Source organism: Oncorhynchus gorbuscha, linkage group LG19, assembly GCF_021184085.1.
Source record: "Oncorhynchus gorbuscha isolate QuinsamMale2020 ecotype Even-year linkage group LG19, OgorEven_v1.0, whole genome shotgun sequence".
Taxonomy (NCBI): domain Eukaryota; kingdom Metazoa; phylum Chordata; class Actinopteri; order Salmoniformes; family Salmonidae; genus Oncorhynchus; species Oncorhynchus gorbuscha.
The window spans coordinates 44,561,737-44,585,861 of record NC_060191.1 but is presented as its reverse complement, the minus strand read 5'-3'; the positions used below and the strand labels follow the sequence as shown (position 1 = coordinate 44,585,861).

General features: G+C 43.9%; 1 protein-coding gene across 1 annotated transcript in view; it reads left to right on the top strand.

The window, feature by feature from the left end:
- Window positions 1-24,125, top strand: part of LOC124004895 (pleckstrin homology-like domain family B member 1) — a 115,155-nt gene that overhangs the window by 8,625 nt on the left and 82,405 nt on the right. Inside the window, exon 2 of the mRNA XM_046313717.1 lies at window positions 22,409-22,510. Coding sequence (XP_046169673.1) covers window positions 22,409-22,510 — 102 coding nt within the window. The remainder of the gene's footprint in view (window positions 1-22,408; window positions 22,511-24,125) is intronic.

The following is a 24,125-nucleotide window of genomic DNA, read 5'->3' as shown; positions in this document are numbered from 1 at the left end:
AAACTGTTATTCTGATTAAAGATGCAATAAAACTGGCCTTCTTTAGACCAATTGAGCATCTGGAGCATCAGCATTTGTGGGTTTGATTGCAGACTCAAAATGGCCAGAAACAAAGCACTTTCTTTTGAAACTCGTTAGTCTATTCTTGTTCTGAGAAATGAAGGCTATTCCATGTGAGAAATGAAGGCTATTCCATGTGAGAAATGAAGGCTATTCCATGTGAGAAATGAAGGCTATTCCATGTGAGAAATGAAGGCTATTCCATGTGAGAAATGAAGGCTATTCCATGTGAGAAATGAAGGCTATTCCATGTTAGAAATGAAGGCTATTCCATGTGAGAAATGAAGGCTATTCCATGTGAGAAATGAAGGCTATTCCATGTGAGAAATGAAGGCTATTCCATGTGAGAAATGAAGGCTATTCCATGTGAGAAATGAAGGCTATTCCATGTGAGAAATTAAGGCTATTCCATGTGAGAAATTAAGGCTATTCCATGTGAGAAATTAAGGCTATTCCATGTGAGAAATTAAGGCTATTCCATGTGAGAAATTAAGGCTATTCCATGTGAGAAATTAAGGCTATTCCATGTGAGAAATTAAGGCTATTCCATGTGAGAAATTAAGGCTATTCCATGTGAGAAATTAAGGCTATTCCATGTGAGAAATTAAGGCTATTCCATGTGAGAAATTGCCAAGAAACTGAAGATCTCGCACAACGCTGCGTACTAATCTCTTCAAAGAACAGCGCAGTAATATAAAACTAATGTATATTTTTTAATCAGGAAAATTGTGTGCTTTTTCTGAGGCTATGGGAGCTATATTTGTGGCTATGTTGTTTGGGTGTTTGTATTCTGTCTGTGTTAGAGCCAGGCTTTTTATGAGGCTATAGGAGCTATATTTGTGGCTATGTTGTTTGGGTGTTTGTGTCTGTGTCTGTCTGTGTTAGAGCCAGGCTGACCATCAGCAGCATCACTGGTTAGGTCAGCAATGACAGCTTGAACCAATTATGACAGCTGAGTCCGAGGCTCTGCGCATCTACAAAAGGCAGTTTATGTTCACTTTGACAATAATAGACATGTGATTAATAACTGCCCCAACTAGTTGTTATATTTTATGTTGTTTTCACCACTTACTGTTTTTCTCAGTGACACCTGGCCGCTTGCCCATATTTGACTCAGTCAATCTATATTAGCTGCAAAAAAATATAGTTTCCAATATAAAAGTTTAAGGAATAAATATAGTTCTTTATTTTATGTTGAAGAAGTGAGGTATCTGGTATTAAAATGCAGGAACACAGTAGGTTAAAATAACTAATTGGATGCGTCTTTGGGGCTGTTTCAGTGAAGAGTGCATGCATCTATCTATCTAATGGTTATAATAGTCAACCTCCTCCAAAATATGCCAGTGACTCAAGGTGAACTTGTTTCTGTTTCTGCTTTGTGAGAACAAGTAAGGATTTCTTTAGCCAGAAGAATGACTGCCTTGTGTCCTGCTAGGAGTGGTTGACAGCACAGGAAAACTGAGGGAGGGAGAATGAGAGATAGAGGGGGGGGGGGGAGACAGACCATGTCAGCAGAGCATAGCACAGGACACATTGCTTTGTCACTCTTTTCTTTTTGTCATGACAGTGTGATGTGAGAGAGTGTGTTTAGGACAGGGAGAGCCTCTCAAACATCAGAGCGACTGGCCGCAAAAACAAAACTCCTGCTGCACCTCTCGCTCTCCCCCTTTTGGATTCCATCCAGGCTTTTTTATTTGGGTTTTGCTGTACGTGAAGAAGACTGACAGTGGTGCCCTCTTTGTGACAAGCTGTGTTTGCGCTCAGTCCTGCCGTTTTTCTCTTGTTGTTGCTGGAAACGTACCCTCAGGTGAAGTAAACTTCCATTATGCTTTTTTAGAAGGGTTGACTTTTTCAGACTGACAATCAGCTGGGAGAGTAGCGTTGTCTGAAAGACTCCAGGTGAGACACATTACTCACTTTGTGTTGGCTGCATGTGTAGATCTGTCATTGTTCTAAAGGTCCCTTGACGAGAGTTGATCTATTGGCATGTTATTCAATATAGTTTATTCTTTATTTGCTGTTGCTGGTTTAAAAGAAGGAGAATCATGAATGAACAAATTAGTGGATCATATGCTTGTTTATCTTGGGATACTTTATTGTTGAATTGTAAAGGGTTTAAACAAACTTAACTAAATCTATAACAAAATGTTATAATTCATAGAGATCATGGGGGAATTTGTATAGTCACTCTTGGTTGGATATCATTGGTTGGATATCATTGGTTGGATATCATTGGTTGGATAGCATCTGGTTGTTTGTGTTAATGCCAACCTACAGGAGTGGGTCCTGTGACTGGCCTTGGTTTATCAGAGCCCCAGACAGACACAACACAAGCCTGGGTTGTCCTCCCCTGAGTCTGCACACTGGAAGCTGAGATCTACAGGGCAGATTAACTAGGTAATGCTTTGCTAGCTGGCTACGATGGAGACCAACAGACAATGATCATGTCTGTGTACCTCTGCCTCTTCTAACTGTTCTCTCATAGTCCCTTTGCAGCTTCTCTTTTCAGAGTGGGGGGAAGGAGAGGAGGATAGAGGGAGATGGAGAGAGAAAGGGAGACAGGGGATAGAGACAGGAGAGAGAGAGAGAGAGAGAGGGCAGGCACAGACCCGTTACAGAGGCAACAGTGATTGCCACGTTTAGTCCCTGCTTCTTCCCACTCCTTAAACAGTGGATGCTATTGAGAGAAATAGAGAGGGAGGGAGTGAGAGAGTGGTTTTGCAGTGGGTCAGACACCTTTTGGGGGCCTAGCAGAGAGAAATGTTCCCTAGAAACGGACTTAAACTGCAATAATAACTCCTTTGTTATGAAAGCTTGTTCTGTTCTGTTCTCACAGAAATCAGGGCCATGTTGTAATCACCCAGCCAGTCTTTCAGTGTGTCCTCTGTACTGTGTCAAATGTTACTGTGTTGTTCCACCAGTCCCACTTCTGCTGTGGGTACTGTGCACCGGCCTGTTAATTACTGCTGCTGGCTACCTTGAATGGGATCATACACTCAGAGTTTCCTGGGAATAACCTTTTTGATACTACATAATGGTCTAATAAGATGCATGGTCCCCTTTACACCATTAGAGAAATGCACAGTATTGACAGAACAGAAATAAGTGGTCTACTCTGGTGTGCTCAAGCGGTTAATGACGCTTGCTTCAGGGCATATGTATGCTGGTGCGAGGTCAAATCTGGCCAATGCCCTTCTAACACAGTAACACACTTTCTCCTCCTTACTTCCATGTCTTTCCTCACCGTCTCTTAAATAAACATGAAATGGGAAGTATATAAACAAGATGAAATAGGTTATTTTTGACAGATATATCTTATATATTGTATACAACAGAGCACAAGCTGTCATATACACTGAACAAAAATATAAACACAACATGCATCATTTTACAAAGATTTGACTGAGTTACAGTCAATTGAAATAAATTCATTAGCCCCTAATCTATGGATTTCACATGACTGGGAATACAGATATGCATCTATTGGTCATAGATACCATTTAAAACAAGGTAGAGGCATGGATTTAAAAAACAGTCAGTATCTGGTGTGACCCCATTTGCCTCATGCAGCGCAACACATCTCCTTCGCATAGAGTTGATCAGGCTGTTGATTGTGGGCTGTGGAACGTCTTCCCACTCCTCTTCAATGGCTGTACGAAGTTGCTGTATATTGGCAGGAACTGGAACACACTGTCGTACACGTCGATCCAGAGCATCCCAAACATGCTCAGTGAGTGACATGTCTGGTGAGTATACAGGCCATGGAAGAACATTTTCAGCTTCCAGGAATTGTGTCCAGATCCTTGCGACATGGGGCTGTGAATTATCATGTTGAAACATGAGGTGATGGCAGTGGATGAATGGCACAACAATGGGCCTCAGGATCTCATCACGATATCTCTCTGCATTCAAATTGTCATTGATAAAATGCAATTGTGTCCATTGTCTGTAGATTATGCCTGCCCATACCATAACTCCACCATGGGGCACTCTGTTCACAACATGTTTACAACATTGACATCAGCGAACCGCTCGCCCACACTACGCTGTACACGCTGTCTGCCATCTGCCCAGTACAGTTGAAACCGGGATTCATCAACCATGAAGAGCACACTTCTCCAGCGTGCGAAGGGGCCATCGATTTGCTCACTGAAGTCAGTTATGCCACCGAACTGCAGTCAGGTCAAGACCCTGGTGTGGATGACGAGCACGCAGGTGAGCTTCGCTGAGACGGTTTCTGACAGTTTGTGCAGAAATTATTTGGTTGTGCAAACCCACAGTTTTATCAGCTGTCCGGTGGCTGGTCTCAGACCACCACGCAGATGAAGGAGCCAGATGTGGAGGTCTTGAGCTGGCGTGGTTCCGCGTGGACTGTGGATGTGAAGCCGGTTGGACGTACTGCCAAATTCTCTGAAACAACTTATGGTAGAGAAATGAACATTAAAGTCTAGCAACAGTTCTGGTGGACATTCCTGAAGTCAGCATACTGATTCCATACTCCCTCAAAACATCTGTGGCATTGTGTTGTGTGAAATAACTGCACATGGGACCAACACTTTACACGTTGCGTTTATATTTTTGTTCAGTATAGTAGATTTGTCTTCCTTTTATCTAATGAGGACTTTCCCAAGCTGTGAGGATACTTGTCTGTGGGAGAGTGTTGTTGTTATAAACAGCTGTGTGTTCCGGGGACTTCAGGCCTTTCCAACAGCTGCGACATCTGAGCTTCACACACTACCAGGCGATATACATCTTTATAGATACTGCAGACTGGATGAAGGTCTTTCCTCATGTGATTTCCTTTCCTCGGTCTTGGTCTTTTTTTCCCTCACCTCGAGGCAAGTCCTTCATCCAAAACAAAGACATATAATCAGTGTCAGACTGAATCATCCTTTAAAATCTTTTTTTCTATTTCATAGTCAGTTATTTCCTGTTTGCAAGGACTTGAAGTGAGCTGATCATAAGTCTTCATAATGATATCTTCAAATTGGTGGTTCCAATGGCTCAGAGGGGTAGAGGATGGGGCTAGCAACACCAGGGTTGTGGGTTCCATTCCTTCTTGGTCCAGATATACACACACTGTCAAAATTGGCAGTTATATAAGTTGCTTTAGATAAAAGCGTCTGCTAACCATATTAGCATTCATAGATTTCTTTGGTGGTAGTTGAAACCCAACATTAGCTGATCATCATTATTACTGGTGCAATATCTGAGAACACGCAAGACTGATCGTTGGGGTGTTTTCCAGATGTGTTGTCACGGTAACACATGGTTGGCGGTCCAAACGAGATGTCATCATGTAAGTCACTGGTAACATTTAACACAGTTGAACATTGAACCTGTTTTCACTTTGTCCAAGGAAACCAACTCTCTCTCTGGCTGTTTGTCTGGAAAATGTCTCATTATAGGCCACATCATTTGACTACATATGAACACAAGATGCTTGTCCAAAACAAGAGCTAGAGTACTATGATATATTGCAGGCTTTCAATTCGTATTCACCAGGTCGGAATCTGTGATTTCACTCTGCATGTTGTCTGAACATGAACAATTCAAAATTGCAATGAATAGGAGTAGGAGAAAAAGGAGTAGATTCACCCGCAGAGCACGGCAGATGTCTATTAAGCCTTCGCAGAAGGCAGGAATCGTGGTCGTAGGCAGGCAATGGTCAAACACAGATAGGCAGTCAAAAACAAACAACACCGCACAAACATACAAACAGAAAGAACTGAACTAAATAGGGAGCTGATGAGACCAGGTGAGAAACAAACACAGGTGAAATCAATGAACAAAAATTAAAGACAAGGCTACGTTCCAGAACACAAAGAAACAATTCCAGAACACAAAGAAACAACGTTCCAGAACACAAAGAAACAGGGCTACGTTCCAGAACACAAAGAAACAGGGCTACGTTCCAGAACACAAAGAAACAGGGCTACGTTCCAGAACACAAAGAAACAGGGCTACGTTCAAGAACACATGCTTCACTGAGAAGGGAAAAGCACAACCTTACAGAAATAGAGTTGTTTTGGGAAGGAGATTCTTGAATGTCGTGGAGGGGGTGAAGAGGATGGCTGTCCGTCCATCCAGAGGAGCAGTTTCCATTACTCAAAGGGATATATCCCACACTGTCGTTTCCTCCCCCCACCCTGCTTCCACCTCTTCCTTGTTACTCTGTCTTCTCATAGTGCTGTCCTTAGCAACAACAACAGCCAACACTTTTCCCGTTTTCCTTTCTAGACCAGACTGGGTTTCTGAACTAATTTGTGAAGACCTCTCTCTTGTAACTGACTGACATTTGCCACTTGATGATGAGGAGGACTAAGTGAGAGTCAAAGGGAGAGAGGGCAGGGTGGGTCTGTGACACTCTTGACAAGCAGCATACTGTGTGAAAGGGCTGCCTTTCAACTCCAAAAAGGAGGGAGGGTGGCTGCTGTTTTGTTGCACTGACACACAGGGCCTTGTGTACTTGTTACTCAGCTTATTCTGGCAACACCACATTCAAATTCCTGGCTCGCCGCTCCTCTTTGTCTGTTTTTATTTCTTAAAGAGGGACTGCAAGATTAATGAATAGACCAATACGTCAGTCAAAATACTGTTGGAGAGGCACAGCCTGGTACCAAAGAGTTTGGCAGCAGTTGTGACTCCAGCCAAACGTCACCTGGCTGGTATGGAGTTACAGACTTTTGACTCACTTAGAGAGAGAGAGTGAGAGAGAAGTGCTGCATTTGCCTGCTGTTGTTTCCAGTTGGAGAATTTTCAGTTGAAAAGGGAGGAACTCTGTGTACACTGAGCAAGTCCTGGGACAGCCTGTTCTGAGGATCCAGAAAGCCATGGCACCGGTGTTTCTGCCCACTGACCAGCTGAGGACACTGACCTGAGAGATGGAGCATTATCTCTGTCCAGCTAACATTGGGGTCAGAGTACTCCTGGCGTGAAAGCTCCATACTAAAATCCAGGTTGTATCAAAGGTAAGAGGGAGCATAGAGCTGTAAACATGGAAATGTACAGTTGGATAAATGAGTTGGATTCTTTAGTGAGATTCATAGTTGGCATGTTGTAAGACATAGTGTAACTGACTGTCATATTATTTCTCATTGTATAACAAAAACAGTTAGGGGCCTCCCGAGTGGTGCAGTGGTCTAAGGCACTACATTACAGTGCTAGAGGCATCATTACAGATCTGAGTTCGATCCCAGGCTGTTTCACAACCGGCTGTGATTGGGAGTCCCATAGGGCAGCGCACAATTGGCCCAGCGTTGTCTGGGTTAGGGGAGAGTTTGTGCATGGCGGGCCGGGTGCTTGCTGTTGGATCTCTGTCCCTTGAACAATGTTTCCTCCGACCCATTGGTTAAGCTGGCTGGTGTTAAGAAGCGCAGTTTGGCGGGTCATGGTTCGGAGAATGCACGACTCTACCTTTGCCTCCCGAGCCCGTTGGGGAGTTGCAGCGATGAGACAAGACCAAAATTGGGGTGAAAAATAAAAAAGCTTTAAAAAAGAATTCATTAAAAAAATTTTTTTACAATAACAGTTGGACTGTGGAAATGGAAAGTAGAAATTTGACATTTGGATATGTATACTAATCAACATGGTTTTCCCTCACTCTATCTTTCTCGATTATTCTCTCTTTACATCATGAGGCTAGGATATCTGTTTTCCAAAGGCTGTCGGTCAGCTCTGTTCCCACACACATTGTCCAATAATTCCCTGGTGGTTTCCCTGGCCATGTGCTGTCTGTATCAGCATGTGTGGTGGGGCAACAGTGTGGGACGGCTGGGCCCTGTAACCTAGTGGAGTGGTGGACGGTCCAGTAGCCTAGTCCATTCCTTCTCTCCTCTGGGGGACTATGGACATTGAAAATAGCTTTTTGTGCCGACCAGCACAGGAATTCCTGTAGAGCTCTGTGTCTTTGGGAAACAAACAGCCAAAGTCAATGGAACTTTTGAGCAATGACCCGCATTTGGAGTACCATGGTACCACTCTAACTCTCAAACTCCCCCTGCCCTATCCCCTAATGGCAGTAAGGAAATATCGGAGCTGGAGAAAGAATGACTCACTCCCTAACGGTTGACCTGGCATCTAAGCCACGGGGTTTAGTTTTAGTCAAGCTTGCCTTGCTGGTCCTGCATGTATTAGATAGCGCTTTGTGTTCTGCATGTGAAGGACATATTTTTGTATGGAAACGTTAATCCAATAATTATAGCGTTCCTCTTCTATCCACTGAGCTACATCACTGTAGTTCCAGTATTTGCTGGTATGAGTTGTTCAGTGATGTCAGTGCAGTGGTGAGGAATCAGTCACACAGCATAACATGTAGTCACCCATATCGTAATGACCGACAAGTATTATGAGGAGGCTTGGCATAAGAATGTAAGACCCATTATACAGTCTTATCATCTCATAATGATCACAATTAACTGACTAATGGCCATTTTAAATCAACTGAAAATGTATAAATAAGTTCTAAAGCATTATGACACGTGTATGCTGTCATTAATTAAAGCGTCATACCTTCAACGGCTTTCACGAAGGGTATGATGATCTGTGAGCCTGTGTTCTGTAGCTTTGCTGTTCCCCCCGGTGGAGCAGGTGGTGTGTTTAGCCTGCAGCAGAGAGTGGCTGGGGTCCAGAACGGGCCCAGGGCCCTGAGCCTGTGTGTTTAGAGCACACCATCAGCTGAGGAAGGAATGACAAAAGCTCTTCCAGGCAATGCAGAGCATGTCAATATTGATACCATTGCTTTATCTTCGTTTTGACCCGTGTTTATATTTTTTGCTGCTTGCGGAACATGTTGTCGATTGGTTTGACACTCCTATTATTCCTACTGAATGATTCATTGTAAATCAGAAATAGCTGCACTTGTAACATATAACTCGGCATCAGGAGCGTAAGTGATCATTTAGTTGAGAGATCATTGTACATATCAAATCTCTAATTTAATGTTTAAAACATCTGCATCTGTTGTTAGTAGATGTTAAAAGTCCCGTTTGCATTTCAGTCTGTTGCATCCTGATCTCTTGGACGGGTTTCCCGAACTACACACGGAGATCCTTGTGCTGTCCCTTATATCCTTCTGTTCCTTATATGAAAGTGACAGAGGCCACTATCGGACCCTGGCCTTGGCCTCGGCCCTACAGGAAATGCTTCCTCTGTCGGCCACACAGGATGTCCACATATAGTGACACTCAGAAACGTTGTGGTCAACCTCTTCTAGCTGTCCGTCTTTGTTTGTCATCTTTTTCCTCTCGCTGTCACTCTGTCTTTCCGGGATCCTTCCATGAAGAGGTGCAGTCTCTTATATGGTTCACAGTTCACACAACACGTCCATCTATTGACTTTCTCAGGTCCTATTTTCTTCAACCTTATTTTAAAACCAGACAATAACTCTTCATAGGTGCTTTTGCTTATGTTATATGGAGAATTTTATGAGAAAGTACCATCATACTGGCCAGTTTTAGCTATACATGTCAACCATAACTTGAGTTAAATACTGTGCATTGGCTCACATAACAAATGGCCAAAGACAACACTCTTAGTCATATGCAAAAACAAAAGTGGAAACCTTTTATTCTGTCTGAAAGGCCACATCCATTGGTTGTATCCCATTTACCAATGCTGTTCATGAATCTATTCTTATATTTCAGTTATGATTTGAAAGCTTTGAATGGTTTTTACAATAAATTGTGAAAATTCTAAGTAAATCCAAACTTGTGGGGACCGTTATCTAGTCAAGTAGATCATCTCAGTTTAGACAAATTAAATGTACTGTTTCTCATTCTCTTTGTTACTAGGTTAGATTGACCAACCTCAACCACTGACCCTGACTGTCATTGTACCCTGCCTATTGCAGATTCCCTTTGTTCTATGTGGCCTATAATAAACAGTCATATATCTCACTGGTGTTAAAGAGAAGAAGAGTAGGGAGGGAAGCCTTTGATGCTGCTCACTGTTTAGCCTCCTGTACGGTTTACATATTAGGACATATACCCCTCCTGCCTGTCCCAGGTACAAATGTTTTGACGTTTTGAAATGGAGAGGTACTTACCTGAGTTTGTCCAATGAAAACTGTGTGTCCTACTGAACATGACCCAGATGGAAACAATGACAATCAGATTTTGTGATTATCAATTCAACTATTTGCATTAAAGGAAAACAACTGGTATGATGCATTTTACATCATATGAGGCTGCGTTTTGCAAAAACGGAAGGGATCTGTTGCAGCTCTGTAGAAGCCTGGGTCTGTACTTTGTCAATGGTAGGTTACAAGGGGACTCTTTGGGGAGATTCACCTATTGCTCACCTCTTGGCCACAGTACAGTAGACTATATGATTACAGACATTGGCCCTTTCTCTCTCAGCTCATTGACTGTCACCTCTGTCTGATCACAGCCAAATTACGTAGATCCTCAAAAGAACAGACGTGGAAACAACCACACATTCACAGCCCAGTAAGCTGTACAACATCAGACATTCATACAGATGGGCCCAAAACAGCACAGAAGAATACCAGTAAGCAACCTGTAACCAAAATATCCAAACACTCTTAGATAACTTTCTGGATACCACATTCACTCACAGTAAAGAAGGCATCGATCTAGCAGTACAAAACATCAACTATATATTCAGGCAAACGGCAAAAGAAGCACACTTGAAATTGATAAAAAATAAACAAAAAAGACCACAGATGACAACTGGTTTGTTGCAGATTGTAAAATTCTAAGGAAAAAACATAGAACACTATCCAACCAAAAGCACAGAGACCCAAATAATGGTGAATTACGCCTTCATTACTGTGAGACTTTAAAACTCTAGAAACGTACACTCAGAAAGCACAGTACAACAGCAAGCAGCTGACACTAATTGAGGTGTCCATAAACATAAAGACAACTTCTGGCAAAATTGGAAAAAAAATTAATAAAGCAAAACAAGAGGAATTAGCAATACAAAATGGTGACAGATGGACAACCCATTTTAAAGCACTCTAAAACACCGTTCAAATTAACACAAATGCAGAACAATGCAAAATTCATGAGGAGTTTAATGGATTAGAGAAAGCCATAAAGGACAATCAAAATCCATTGGACTCCCCAATTACTGACCATGAGCTCTATAAGAAACTTCAGTCCCTCAAATTTAAAAAAGCATGCAGACCTGATGGCATCCTAAATGAGATGCTCAAACTCACCAGTGCAAAAATTGTATTGGTTATATTAAAACTGTTTAATTTGATCGTGCGTGTAGGTCATTTCCCTGACATCTGGAATCAAGGACTCATAGCCCCAGTCCTTCTGTAGCTCAGTTGGTAGAGCATGGCGCTTGTAACGCCAGGGTAGTGGGTTCGATTCCTGGGACCACCCATGCGTAGAATGTATGCACACATGACTGTAAGTCGCTTTGGATAAAAGCGTCTGCTAAATGGCATATATTATTATATTATTATATTATTTAACAACGGAGACAAATTTGACCCTCTCAATTACAGAGTCATTTGTGTGAACAGTAACATGGGGAAGGTTTTCTGTAGTATTATAAATGTAAGAGTTCTAAACTTCCTTAATAAGCACAATGTCTTGAGTAAAAGCCAAATTGGATTTATACCAAAACATCGCACGACTGATTATATTACACCTTACACACCCTGATTGATAAACATGTCCACCAAAATAATACCAAAATATGCACTTGCTTTATCGACTTCCAAATAGCATTTGATTCTATTTGGCATACAGGACTGTTCTACAAAGTTATTGAAAGTGGTGTAGGGGGTAAAACATATGACAACAACAATTAAATCAATGTATACTGGCAATATGTGCAGTATTAAAAAACGGCAAGAAAATAACAGAATTCTTTAACCAGGGGTGGGGTCTTCGCCAGGGTTGCAATCTGAGCCCTGTACTCTTCAATATTTACTTCAACGAATTGGCCACTATTCTAGAAAAATCCTCAGCCCCTGGTGTTAGTCTCCACAATTCAGAGGTTAAATGCCTACTTTTCTCAGATGACCTATGCCTGCTGTCACCCACAGCACATGGCCTACAGCAGAGCCTGGACCTGCTAGAGCAGTACTGCCAGACCTGGGCGCTGTCTGTAAACCACAAATATAATAAAATAATGATTTTTTGAGAAGATTCCGATCTCAGGGAATTAGACCAAAGTTCTCATTTGATACAAAATGTATAGAGTACTGCACACACTACAATTACTCAGGTTTAAAAATAAGCTCAACTGGACACCTTAATGAGGCTCAGATTGATGAGACAGTGAATGAATAGAGAGAAAGCACGAAGGGCATTCTACGCCATTAAAAAAACGAATTCAAATTGAACCAATTGCACTTTAGGGCAGCGAGGTGTGGAGTCCACTTGCAAAACAAGATTTCACCAAATGGGACAAACACCACATTGAAACCCTGCATGCAGAGTTCTGTAAGATTCTCCTACAAGTCCAGAGGAAAACTACAAACAATGCATGCAGGGCAGAATTAGGCCAATATCCAATAATAATAAAAACTCAAAAAAATAGCAATTAAGTTTTGGAAACATCTAAATTACAGTGACCCCCTCTCATATCATTACCAAACCCTGCAATGCCAAGAGCTGAGCAAAGAAAGTCCCCTCATCCATCTGGTCCTGAGTTCACAAACCTGCTCTACTAACACACTGAAGCTCCAGGACCAGAAAATCCAATCAATCAGAATTAAACAAATTACAATACAATCAAAACAAAACTACATTGCTTATTGGGAAACACAAGCTAAATGCAGTGCTATCTGGTCCTAATTTTACAGTCCACCATGGCAAACTATTTGAGCATGGTTACTGATCAAAACCTTAGAAAAACCTTGAACAAGTACAAGCTCAGTGAGCACAGCCTTGCCATTGAGAAGGGTAGACACAGGAAAACCTGGCTCCCTGTAGAGGATAGGCTGTGCAACCACTGCACAGCAGCAGAACCTGAGACAGAGCTTCATTTTCCTTATAAAATGTAAAAAATATAAAACAATTAGAGACGGTCATTTCCCCAAATTTGAAACCCTTATTCAAGGTTTCAAATACCTCTCTGATGAGAGTTGGCTACCCATCCTGTTGGGGATGGACGCAGAGAGCTGTGGGTTGGCAGCACACTACATTACTGCTTGCCATAAGATGAGGGACAGTGTCTGACAGACCAATCAATCTGCACATGTCCTCTACTGTATGCTTATTGTTATTGTTCAATGTATGGTTATTTTTGACCCTTGGTTATTGTACCCTTGGTACACAATGCACAGGTACTTACAATAAACAATTCCCGACAAGGACATGGAGGAAACAGAGGGAACATATACAACATGTAATTTGGGAATTGAAACCAGGTGAGTGTGAAAACAAGACAAAACAAATGGAACATAAAAAATGGATCGGCGATGGCTAGAAGACCGGTGATGTCGACCGCCGAACACCACCCGAACAAGGAGAGGAACCGACTTCGGCAGAAGTCGTGACACCATAGCCACAGGCAGAACAGTTGAAATTGGAGCACGAACAGGTGGACTAGGTCCAGCCAGGACTCAGATCCACACAGGACACCCGATAAGACAGAAGAATTACACTGGATATAACAGACTGACCCTAGCCCCTCGGTACGTAGACAACTTCTTGACTGTCCCCCACAATGAAATCGGGGAGGGGCCTGTGGCTCTGTCTCCACGGGTTAGTAAGTGTGTATGTTTATCACACACAATATGTCAGACAGCACTGGCCTGATTTTGACTAAACTTGGGTGAATGATGCGTCTTGCCATAGAGATCTGGCGTTTACAAAAATACACTGATTGGCCAGATGGCGATTGAAACTGCAAACTTATAAAGGTCATGCCCCTAACCCCGCTATTGACCAGTAAACATTCACATGGGCGTGGTATGGCACATAAATGCATATAAATCAGTCAAGTATATTCGTATTGTAACCACAATTGGTACACATGTTTCAAACAATGTCAAGACTCAACATATGCAAGAACATTCATATTGACCCCACAGTGGAGCTATAACGGGCAGACATTTATATCTCTTGATCTGTTTGACTCGGAGGGATGAAATTTGGCACACATGCTCAGGGATATGAGTCTAGCTAACCCACTCGATATCTCAGACAAAACTTTGGCGAATGATTCGTCTTGCCATAGAGATCACTAATTGGCCCACGGAGGGTGCTGCATCATTCATGGGGGACGACATTTTTAACCTTTGCCTTCTTGAATTGTATTGTTGTAGGCATATCCTTGCATTGTGGATATCGCGCAAGTAGCATGAATCTTCTTTATACCATCTGATTTAAGGTATCTGGTAAAGGCTGCCTAAAAGATACATGCTGAAACTCTTCCCATGGTAGTTTGCTACATTTCTGTGGCCTCGCTCTAAAAACAGAAGGTGCTGTTTGGCTCCAGCCACATCCAGTTGTGAAGTGCCAAGGGACATTGCAGAGTACAATTGTCGCCATAAATATATGTTCCCTGAAATGCCAAGTATTTATGTGCAGCCACTTGGTTTCCTATAGTAGGCTGTACATGGTGCCTACTACTAGAACTACTGTCCTCCCCTCTCTAACCTGTTCCCTGACATGTAGGCTACGTTCCAATGTCCATACTAACATACCACTTAGCTAGAATATGTGCCCAATACATTGCTTCATTCTAGGTAGTATGCTAGTGTGAATATCAGAATGGATGATTGCAGAGATGTTTTCTCAGAGTGAAACATTTCCGGGTGAGAAACGCATCAGGTCTCAGGGAGAGACTGCTTTTTATGGAGACAGTGAATATTTCATGACAAGAACCATAAACTACAAGGAGTAGGATGCTATAGTAAATCTGTCATGTGAGCAGATATGGCATTTGTAAGAGAATTGATGGATTGTTCAGCAACACCAGGGTATTTGTGTGTGTGTCTTTTTTGTCTCTCTTTCTCTCTCCAGCCCATCTCAGTTCTAATGCCAGTGTTGAGTAATCCTCTGGGTAGGAAGAAACATGCAGCCAATCATTACCTTACTCCATACGAGACTATTCATTTCTATTTTAATTGCTATTTATTTCCGACGCATCCGCATATCGGAAGCGTACAAAGCGTCTCTTCATTGGAAATTCATGCCCATGGTTTGATAATCTGTGGATAATATTGTCCCATGTGTTTTCATATGCATGAAGAAACCTCCAAATGGTATGTTTGGACAGTAGTGAGATTATATTTTTACATAAGCTACCATAGGATGTCTACGGAGGTAATATCTTGTTGTTGTGTCGAGGAAGTTTGTTCTACACTACAGCTGATGTTTAGGAGTTTCTCTGTCTTGACTAGGGGAAGAAAATAGGGGAGAAATTCCCAAATTCCACAATTATCCCAGATTGTCATCAACGTGTTTGAGTGACGGATTTGTTTGTCTCCTGGGACAGTCGTGGGACTTCGGGTTTTGAAACAATATGCCCCGCTATTGCCCATACTCGCATGCCTTCAGCAAGCCACAAGCTTCCTCCCTCCCTCCAACATTTCTGCTATTCAACTCGATGGCTTCCCTCCCATATCCCCATCAAAAAAGATTCCTTCATGTGTGAGGGAAAGATCCATGCATGCTCGATAGAACACAATGCCTGCCTTTATAGCAGCCACTCCAGTTTGAAAAAAAAGAAAAGTGCCATGCTTTGCATTGTTTCTCCTTTAATCTATGTGTGTGTAGTTAGCAGTGGGCTGGTTCTGTAGAGAACATCTTTAGAGAAAAGGCCATTTTGAGAGAGAGAGAGAGAGAGAGAGAGAGAGAGAGAGAGAGAGAGAGAGAGATGGGAACTGACTGAGAATAGGGGCTGGAATCAGATCAAATCAGACGAGATCACAGAGATACAGTGGGGCAAAAAAAGTATTTAGTCAGCCACCAATTGTGCAAGTTCTCCCACTTAGAAAGATGAGAGAGCCTGTAATTTTCATCATAGGTACACATCTGACCATATGACATTCTCCCAATCTTCTTCTGGATCATCCAAATGCTCTCTAGCAAACTTCAGACGGGCCTGGACATGTACTGGATTAAGCAGAGGGACACGTCTGGCACTGCAGGATTTGAGTCCCTGGCGGCGTAGTGTGTTACTGATGGTAGGCTTTGTTACGTTGGTCCCAGCCCTCTGCAGGTCATTCATTAGGTCCCCCCGTGTGGTTCTGGGATTTTTGCTCACCGTTCTTGTGATCATTTTGACCCCACGGGGTAAGATCTTGCGTGGAGCCCCAGATCGAGGGAGATTATCAGTGGTCTTGTATGTCTTCCATTTCCTAATAATTGCTCCCACACTTGATTTCCTCAAAACAAGCTGCTTACCTATTGCAGATTCAGTCTTCCCAGCCTGGTGCAGGTCTACAATTTTGTTTCTGGTGTCCTTTGACTGCTCTTTGGTCTTGGCCATAGTGGAGTTTGGAGTGTGACTGTTTGAGGTTGTGGACAGGTGTCTTTTATACTGATAACAAGTTAAAACAGGTGCCATTAATACAGGTAACGAGTGGAGGACAGAGGAGCCTCTTAAAGAAGAAGTTACAGGTCTGCGAGAGCCAGAATTCTTGCTTGTTTGTAGGTGACCAAATACTTATTTCACACCATAATTTGTAAATAAATTCATAAAAAAATCCTACAATGTGATTTTCTGGATTTTTTTTCTCATTTTGTCTGTCATAGTTGAAGTGTACCTATGATGAACATCACAGGCCTCTCTCATATTTTTAAGTGGGAGAACTTGCACAATTGGTGGCTGACTAAATACTTTTTTGCCCCACTGTATATTGGATTACATTTACATTTACATTTAAGTCATTTAGCAGACGCTCTTATCCAGAGCGACTTACAAATTGGTGCATTCACCTTATGACATCCAGTGGAACAACCACTTTACAATAGTGCATCTAAGTATTTTAAGGGGGGTGAGAAGGATTACTTTATCCTATCCTAGGTATTCCTTAAAGAGGTGGGGTTTCAGGTGTCTCCGGAAGGTGGTGATTGACTCCGCTGTCCTGGCGTCGTGAGGGAGTTTGTTCCACCATTGGGGAGCCAGAGCAGCGAACAGTTTTGACTGAGCTGAGCGGGAACTGTACTTCCTCAGTGGTAGGGAGGCGAGCAGGCCAGAGGTGGATGAACGCAGTGCCCTTATTTGGGTGTAGGGCCTGATCAGAGCCTGGAGGTACTGAGGTGCCGTTCCCCTCACAGCTCCGTAGGCAAGCACCATGGTCTTGTAGCGGATGCGAGCTTCAACTGGAAGCCAGTGGAGAGAGCGGAGGAGCGGGGTGACGTGAGAGAACTTGGGAAGGTTGAACACTAGATGGGCTGCGGCGTTCTGGATGAGTTGTAGGGGTTTAATGGCACAGGCAGGGAGCCCAGCCAACAGCGAGTTGCAGTAATCCAGACGGGAGATGACAAGTGCCTGGATTAGGACCTGCGCCGCTTCCTGTGTGAGGCAGGGTCGTACTCTGCGGATGTTGTAGAGCATGAACCTACAGGAACGGGCCACCGCCTTGATGTTAGTTGAGAACGACAGTTTGTTGTCCAGGATCACGCCAAGGTTCTTAGCGCTCTGGGGAGGAGGACACAATGGAGTTGTCAACCGTGATGGCGAGATCATGGAACGGGCAGTCCTTCCCCGGGAGGAAGAGCAGCTCCGTCTTGCCGAAGTTCAGCTTGAGGTGGTGATCCGTCATCCACACTGATATGTCTGCCAGACATGCAGAGATGCGATTCGCCACCTGGTCATCAGAAGGGGAAAGGAGAAGATTAATTGTGTGTCGTCTGCATAGCAATGATAGGAGAGACCATGTGAGGTTATGACAGAGCCAAGTGACTTGGTGTATAGCGAGAATAGGAGAGGGCCTAGAACAGAGCCCTGGGGGACACCAGTGGTGAGAGCGCGTGGTGAGGAGACAGATTCTCGCCACGCCACCTGGTAGGAGCGACCTGTCAGGTAGGACGCAATCCAAGCGTGGGCCGCGCCGGAGATGCCCAACTCGGAGAGGGTGGAGAGGAGGATCTGATGGTTCACAGTATCGAAGGCAGCCGATAGGTCTAGAAGGATGAGAGCAGAGGAGAGAGAGTTAGCTTTAGCGGTGCGGAGCGCCTCCGTGATACAGAGAAGACTGATTTGGATCAAGAAGGTCATTCTGAGAGAGATAGCGGGAGAGCTGACCAAGGACGGCACGTTCAAGAGTTTTGGAGAGAAAAGAAAGAAGGGATACTGGTCTGTAGTTGTTGACATCGGAGGGATCGAGTGTAGGTTTTTTCAGAAGGGGTGCAACTCTCGCTCTCTTGAAGACGGAAGGGACGTAGCCAGCGGTCAGGGATAAGTTGATGAGCGAGGTGAGGTAAGGGAGAAGGTCTCCGGAAATGGTCTGGAGAAGAGAGGAGGGGATAGGGTCGAGCGGGCAGGTTGTTGGGCGGCCGGCCGTCACAAGACGCGAGATTTCATCTGGAGAGAGAGGGGAGAAAGAGGTCAGAGCACAGGGTAGGGCAGTGTGAGCAGAACCAGCGGTGTTGTTTGACTTAGCAAACGAGGATCGGATGTCGTCGATCTTCTTTTCAAAATGGTTGACGAAGTCATCTGCAGAGAGGGAGGAGGGGGGAGGGGGAGGAGGATTCAGGAGGGAGGAGAATGTGGCAAAGAGCTTCCTAGGGTTAGAGGCAGATGCTTGGAATTTAGAGTGGTAGAAAGTGGCTTTAGCAGCAGAGACAGAGGAGGAAAATGTAGAGAGGAGGGAGTGAAAGGATGCCAGGTCCGCAGGGAGGCGAGTTTTCCTCCATTTCCGCTCGGCCTTCCGGAGCCCTGTTCTGTGAGCTCGCATTGAGTCGTCAAGCCACGGAGCGGGAGGGGAGGACCGAGCCGGCCTGGAAGATAGGGGACATAGAGAGTCAAAGGATGCAGAAAGGGAGGAGAGGAGGGTTGAGGAGGCAGAATCAGGAGATAGGTTGAAGAAGGTTTGAGCAGAGGGAAGAGATGATAGGATGGAAGAGGAGAGAGTAGCGGGGGAGAGAGAGCGAAGGTTGAAGGATTAGACAGAGTTCGATGATGGCCTATTGTATGTTCTTTATCCAGCTCTCCAGATGACCTACATTGCCTTCATGGAGTTACACTCTGAGTTATTGCATGTTTATATTTCCCTAATAGTGTTAATAATACCGTATAATCACTCTAAAGGCTATTTCTACCCCTCACCTCTCATCCTCTCTCAATTTTCTCTTCCTTTTTTGTCTCTGTCCTTCTCTCCATCCCTCTCTCCTTCTGTTATCAGGGCTTGTGGCTGCCAGGCAAGAATGCGGGCTTAGTTCAGCGTAGCAAGGACAGACAGGTCCGTGCAGTGAATGGGAGCATGTAATGAATCAAGGGTGATTGTTGAGGTAGATGATACCTCAACAATAGTTATAGCAGCTGGCAAGTAGCAGGTACTGTAGCAGCTTTGAAGGAAGCTCTAATTTGCTCACTCTGTAGTCGAGAGTAAGAATCTTTTCGCAATGGAGGCCGTATATGTTATGCAGGTGAATGAGGACCCAAAAGCGACTTGGCGAAAACAGAGTTTTTAATCCAGTAAAGATACTTTACAAAACATTTAACATTTAACATTTAAGTCATTTAGCAGACGCTCTTATCCAGAGCGACTTACAAATTGGTGCATTCACCTTATGACATCCAGTGGAACAACCACTTTACAATAGTGCATCTAAGTATTTTAAGGGGGGGGTGAGAAGGATTACTTTATCCTATCCTAGGTATTCCTTAAAGAGGTGGGGTTTCAGGTGTCTCCGGAAGGTGGTGATTGACTCCGCTGTCCTGGCGTCGTGAGGGAGTTTGTTCCACCATTGGGGAGCCAGAGCAAAACAAAAGGCATAATACTACTCGTAAAGACGAGAACAGACTGGAGACTTGATCAAGAACTGCAGGTTGCCTCGGGAAGGCACTTGAACCTAGCAGACTCAGACACCTGCTCACCACGCAGCATCTGAGGGAAACACGACACGACAGGGCAATACATAGACACAGCACGGTGAATTATAGACAAGGATCCGACAGGGCAGGAACGGAAAACAGGGAGAGAAATAGGGACTCTAATCAGGGAAAAGGATCGGGAACAGGTGTGGGAAGACTAAATGATTGATTAGGGGAATAGGAACAGCTGGGAGCAGGAACGGAACGATAGAGAGAAGAGAGAGCGAGAGAGTGAGAGAGGGAGGGGGAGAGAGAGGGATAGAAAGAGGGAAAGAACCTAATAAGACCAGCAGAGGGAAACGAATAGAAGGGGAAGCACAGGGACAAGACATGATAATCAATGACAAAACATGACAGTATAATTGCTGGACAACTGGTGAAAGGTAATTCCCAGAGAGCCCTACAACTGCACTGTAAGATATGACAAGGGACGTGATGGCTATATCATGAGGTTACTCGGTCTCTCAGACACACAGTATTTTCTTAGTAGGTATAGTCATGTGAAATATAACTTTGATTGAAGTGTTTTGTTCTGATCATAGTGTTTTTTTAAACTGTTAGTTGACATATTCTTTTTGCCATTTCTATAGGTAATGTCAGACATTTTTGTCAATTATTTGGCAGAGTTCTATGACGTTAACAGGGTAAACTTGATGATAAAGAACATTTGAATCTATGTTGTGGATTGGGATACATCAAAAACATACACTATGTGGACATCTGCTCGTCGAACATCTCTTTACAAAATCATGGGCATTAACATGGAGTTGGTCCCCCCCCCTTCGCTGCTAAAACAGCCTCCACTCTTCTTTGGAGGCTTTCCACTAGATGTTGGAACATTGCTGCAGGGACTTGCTTCCATTCAGCTACAAGAGCATTAGTGAGATCGGGCACTGATGTTGGGCGATTAAGTTTGGCTCGCAGTCGGCGTTCCAATTCATCCAGAAGGTGTTCGATGTGGTTGAGGTCAGGGCTCTGTACAGGCCAGTCAAATTCTTCCACACTGATCTCGACAAACCATTTCTGTATGGAACTTGCTTTGTGCTCGGGGACATGCTGAAACAGGAAAGTGTCTTCCCCAAACTGTTGCCACAAAGTTGGAAGCACAACATCGCCTAGAATGTCTTTGTATGCTGTAGCGCTAAGATTTCCCTTCATGGGAACTAAGGGGCATAGCCTGAATCATGAAAAACATTATTCGTCCTCCACTAAACTTTACAGTTGGCACTATGCATTCGGGCAGGTAGTGTTTTCCTGGCATCTACCACTGACTTGTTGGAATTCTATGACAGTGCCATGTTGAACGCCACTGAGCGCTTCAGTACGGGCCGTTCTACTGGCAACGTTTGTCTATGGAGATTGCCTGGCGGTGTACTCGATTCTATACACCTGTCAGTAACGGGTGTGGCTGAAATAGCCTAATCCACTAATTTGAAGGGGAGTTCACATACCTTTGGCCATGTAGTGTATTCACCAACCCTGCACATCATTTTAGGGATGCTAATTACTCTGAGAACACTTATGTCCAAGGCACTTAAATGTACAAAAATGACTATAATTTTGTGTTGGACAACCTTACTTGTGATTTTCTCGACTTAATTTGCCCACAATGGGTGCATAAGTATTTTCTTAGTCTCACATACGCTCACTCTCAAATCTGGTCATTTATGACACGTGCAAATACAGACATGGAAAAGTATGTACAGCAATCTGTTCTGGGCTGACTCGGTGGAAAAGCCAAAAAGAAATGAATAAGAGAGAAGGAATTTGTTGGATAAGGGGAGTGGGGGAGATGGATGGGTGCAGTAGAGACTAAGGGGAGGGCAGAAAGACAGACGAAAGAAGGCTGCAATGCATTCCTGTGTCAGGTCTCAGGGGAGATCACCCTGTGTCTCTGTCTGTTGGCAAAGTGAGGTAATAGAGGATATCAGCAGAATCTGTACACTGTCTTCCTGTGTGTGGTGTATTCTCATCTAATGAATCACATTACTGACTCATCCTGGCTGAGAGGGGCTGAAGGGAGAATCCCAATCAGCAGGGTCTGCCTTTCTCTGAGAGTACTCATTGACCACTTGTAAGGTCTGACGTTTCACAGTCCCTTTGGCCATGGCTAGTTAAGCATTCTGGACCATTCTCTTTCACCTGTAATGTATAGACCCATGTGAATGACCGTGCATGTACAGTATAACGCCACATAAGACGAGACGAAAGACAGAGACACAAAAATTAGATTAAAAAGTATGATTCATGTTGCCTTTTGTAAACAGCAGGAGTCAGTAACGGCAGAAGGCCTTTGAATCCTTCAGAATCCTTTCATCTCTGTCTGTTAGATGTTCCTCTCACAGGTGTGTTGTGTTTTGTTCCATAGGATCCTCATGTGGCAGAGGGGGTGATTGACAACGCAGTAGATATGGACAGTCTGAACAGGAACCTGCCTGAGTGTGGACGGCAAACCCATCAGGTGTTACAGGTGAGTGTGTGTGTGTGTGTGTGTGTGTGTGTGTGTGTGTGTGTGTGTGTGTGTGTGTGTGTGTGTGTGTGTGTGTGTGTGTGTGTGTGTGTGTGTGTGTGTGTGTGTGTGTGTGTGTGTGTGTGTGTGTGTGTGTGTGTGTGTGTGTGTGTGTGTGTGTGTGTGTGTGTGTGTGTGTGTGTGTGTGTCTGTGTGTGTATATGTGTGTATTCTGCAGTCTCATCTCTCTAACCACAGCCTGCCCTTCACTACCACTCTGTGATGAGTGTTCTATTAATGGGGAGTGGGACTGTGAGGCCATTGTGTGAGCGATGCTATAAACTTGGCAAGCAACGTTGGAAACAAAGTCCTGGCCGTCATCGTGATGTGTAATTTTGTTAAATGTTTCCAATGTCAAACCATACCCACGGCATTTTCTCCTTCTCATTCTCTCCTCTTACTGTGTCCACTGGCGTGACATGTCAAGGCTCCCAGAAGACGATCTAGATAAGAGAACAATGAGTCTGTAACAAGCTGCCTCTGTAGCCACCTGGGGTTGGCATGGCTCTGTGTTGCTGAAACCTGGGTTCAAATACTATTTTAAATCATTTTTAAATAATTTAGCTGGGCTTAATTGAACTTGCCTGGCGCAATGGAACCAATAGAATAGTCAAAGTGCAAACTCCGCCCATCTGGCACTCCAGTCAGGCTAAAACCAACGCTTAAGGAATTTGAAAGATGTAAAATAGTCAGTGACTTGGACTTGGACTGAAATAGGTGGCGGTACTTATTTTTGGTCCTGGTACCATTTATATTTAGGTGCAGGAACTTCTCAAAACTTTTGAGCTAACATTTTAAAGAAGGTGCAGAAACTCAAGAAGAAGAACATTTTAGGTGGAGGTATTCAGTTCCAGTGAGCTCCTGCCCAAGTCAAGTACTGCTAATAGTATTTGAATGCAGGTGTGACATGATGCAGTGTAGCTACAGATCACTGTTTTTTAAACGTAGACATCAAAGTCTGAGTCTCCTAATGTGTGTTACAACTTTATAGCACAATGGGCTGCTAGTCTGCTCCTGAAAACCCCTGCTATAGATAAGAATAGATTGAAACAACCTACCAATCAAGGTAAAGGTGAAGGAACAGCTATAATGGCATGGAGAGCAAATGGCAGCGCTTGCCAAACTGCCAGGAATTTGGGTTTGTAATTAAAGGGATACTGACATTGAATGTCTTCTTCCTGTCTGGGTAATATAGTCCTACACCAGCTGTACATCAAGTCAGGTGGTCCATAATGCAATTTGCAATTTGTAGTTTGAAAGGGGGGAAGGGGAGGGTGAGAGAGAGAGAGAGGGAGAGGAGAGAGGAGAGAGGAGAGAGGAGAGAGAGCAGGGAGGGAGGAAGGTCATAGAAATGTGAAGTTGGAGAAAGATGAGGTGGACTTAGAGAGTGGAGAGAGGGAGAGGGGCTGGAGAGTTAGAGAGGGAACGGGAGGCAGGAGGATAGGCTCAGGGCTTAAAGCAGTAGACAGAGTTTCAGAGCTCTGGAGTGCCACAGGGGAGCAGTAGCACACAGGAAACTGCAGCTCGGTGCCACTAATACAGTAACCTATATTGACATGTAGAGAGAGACAATGAC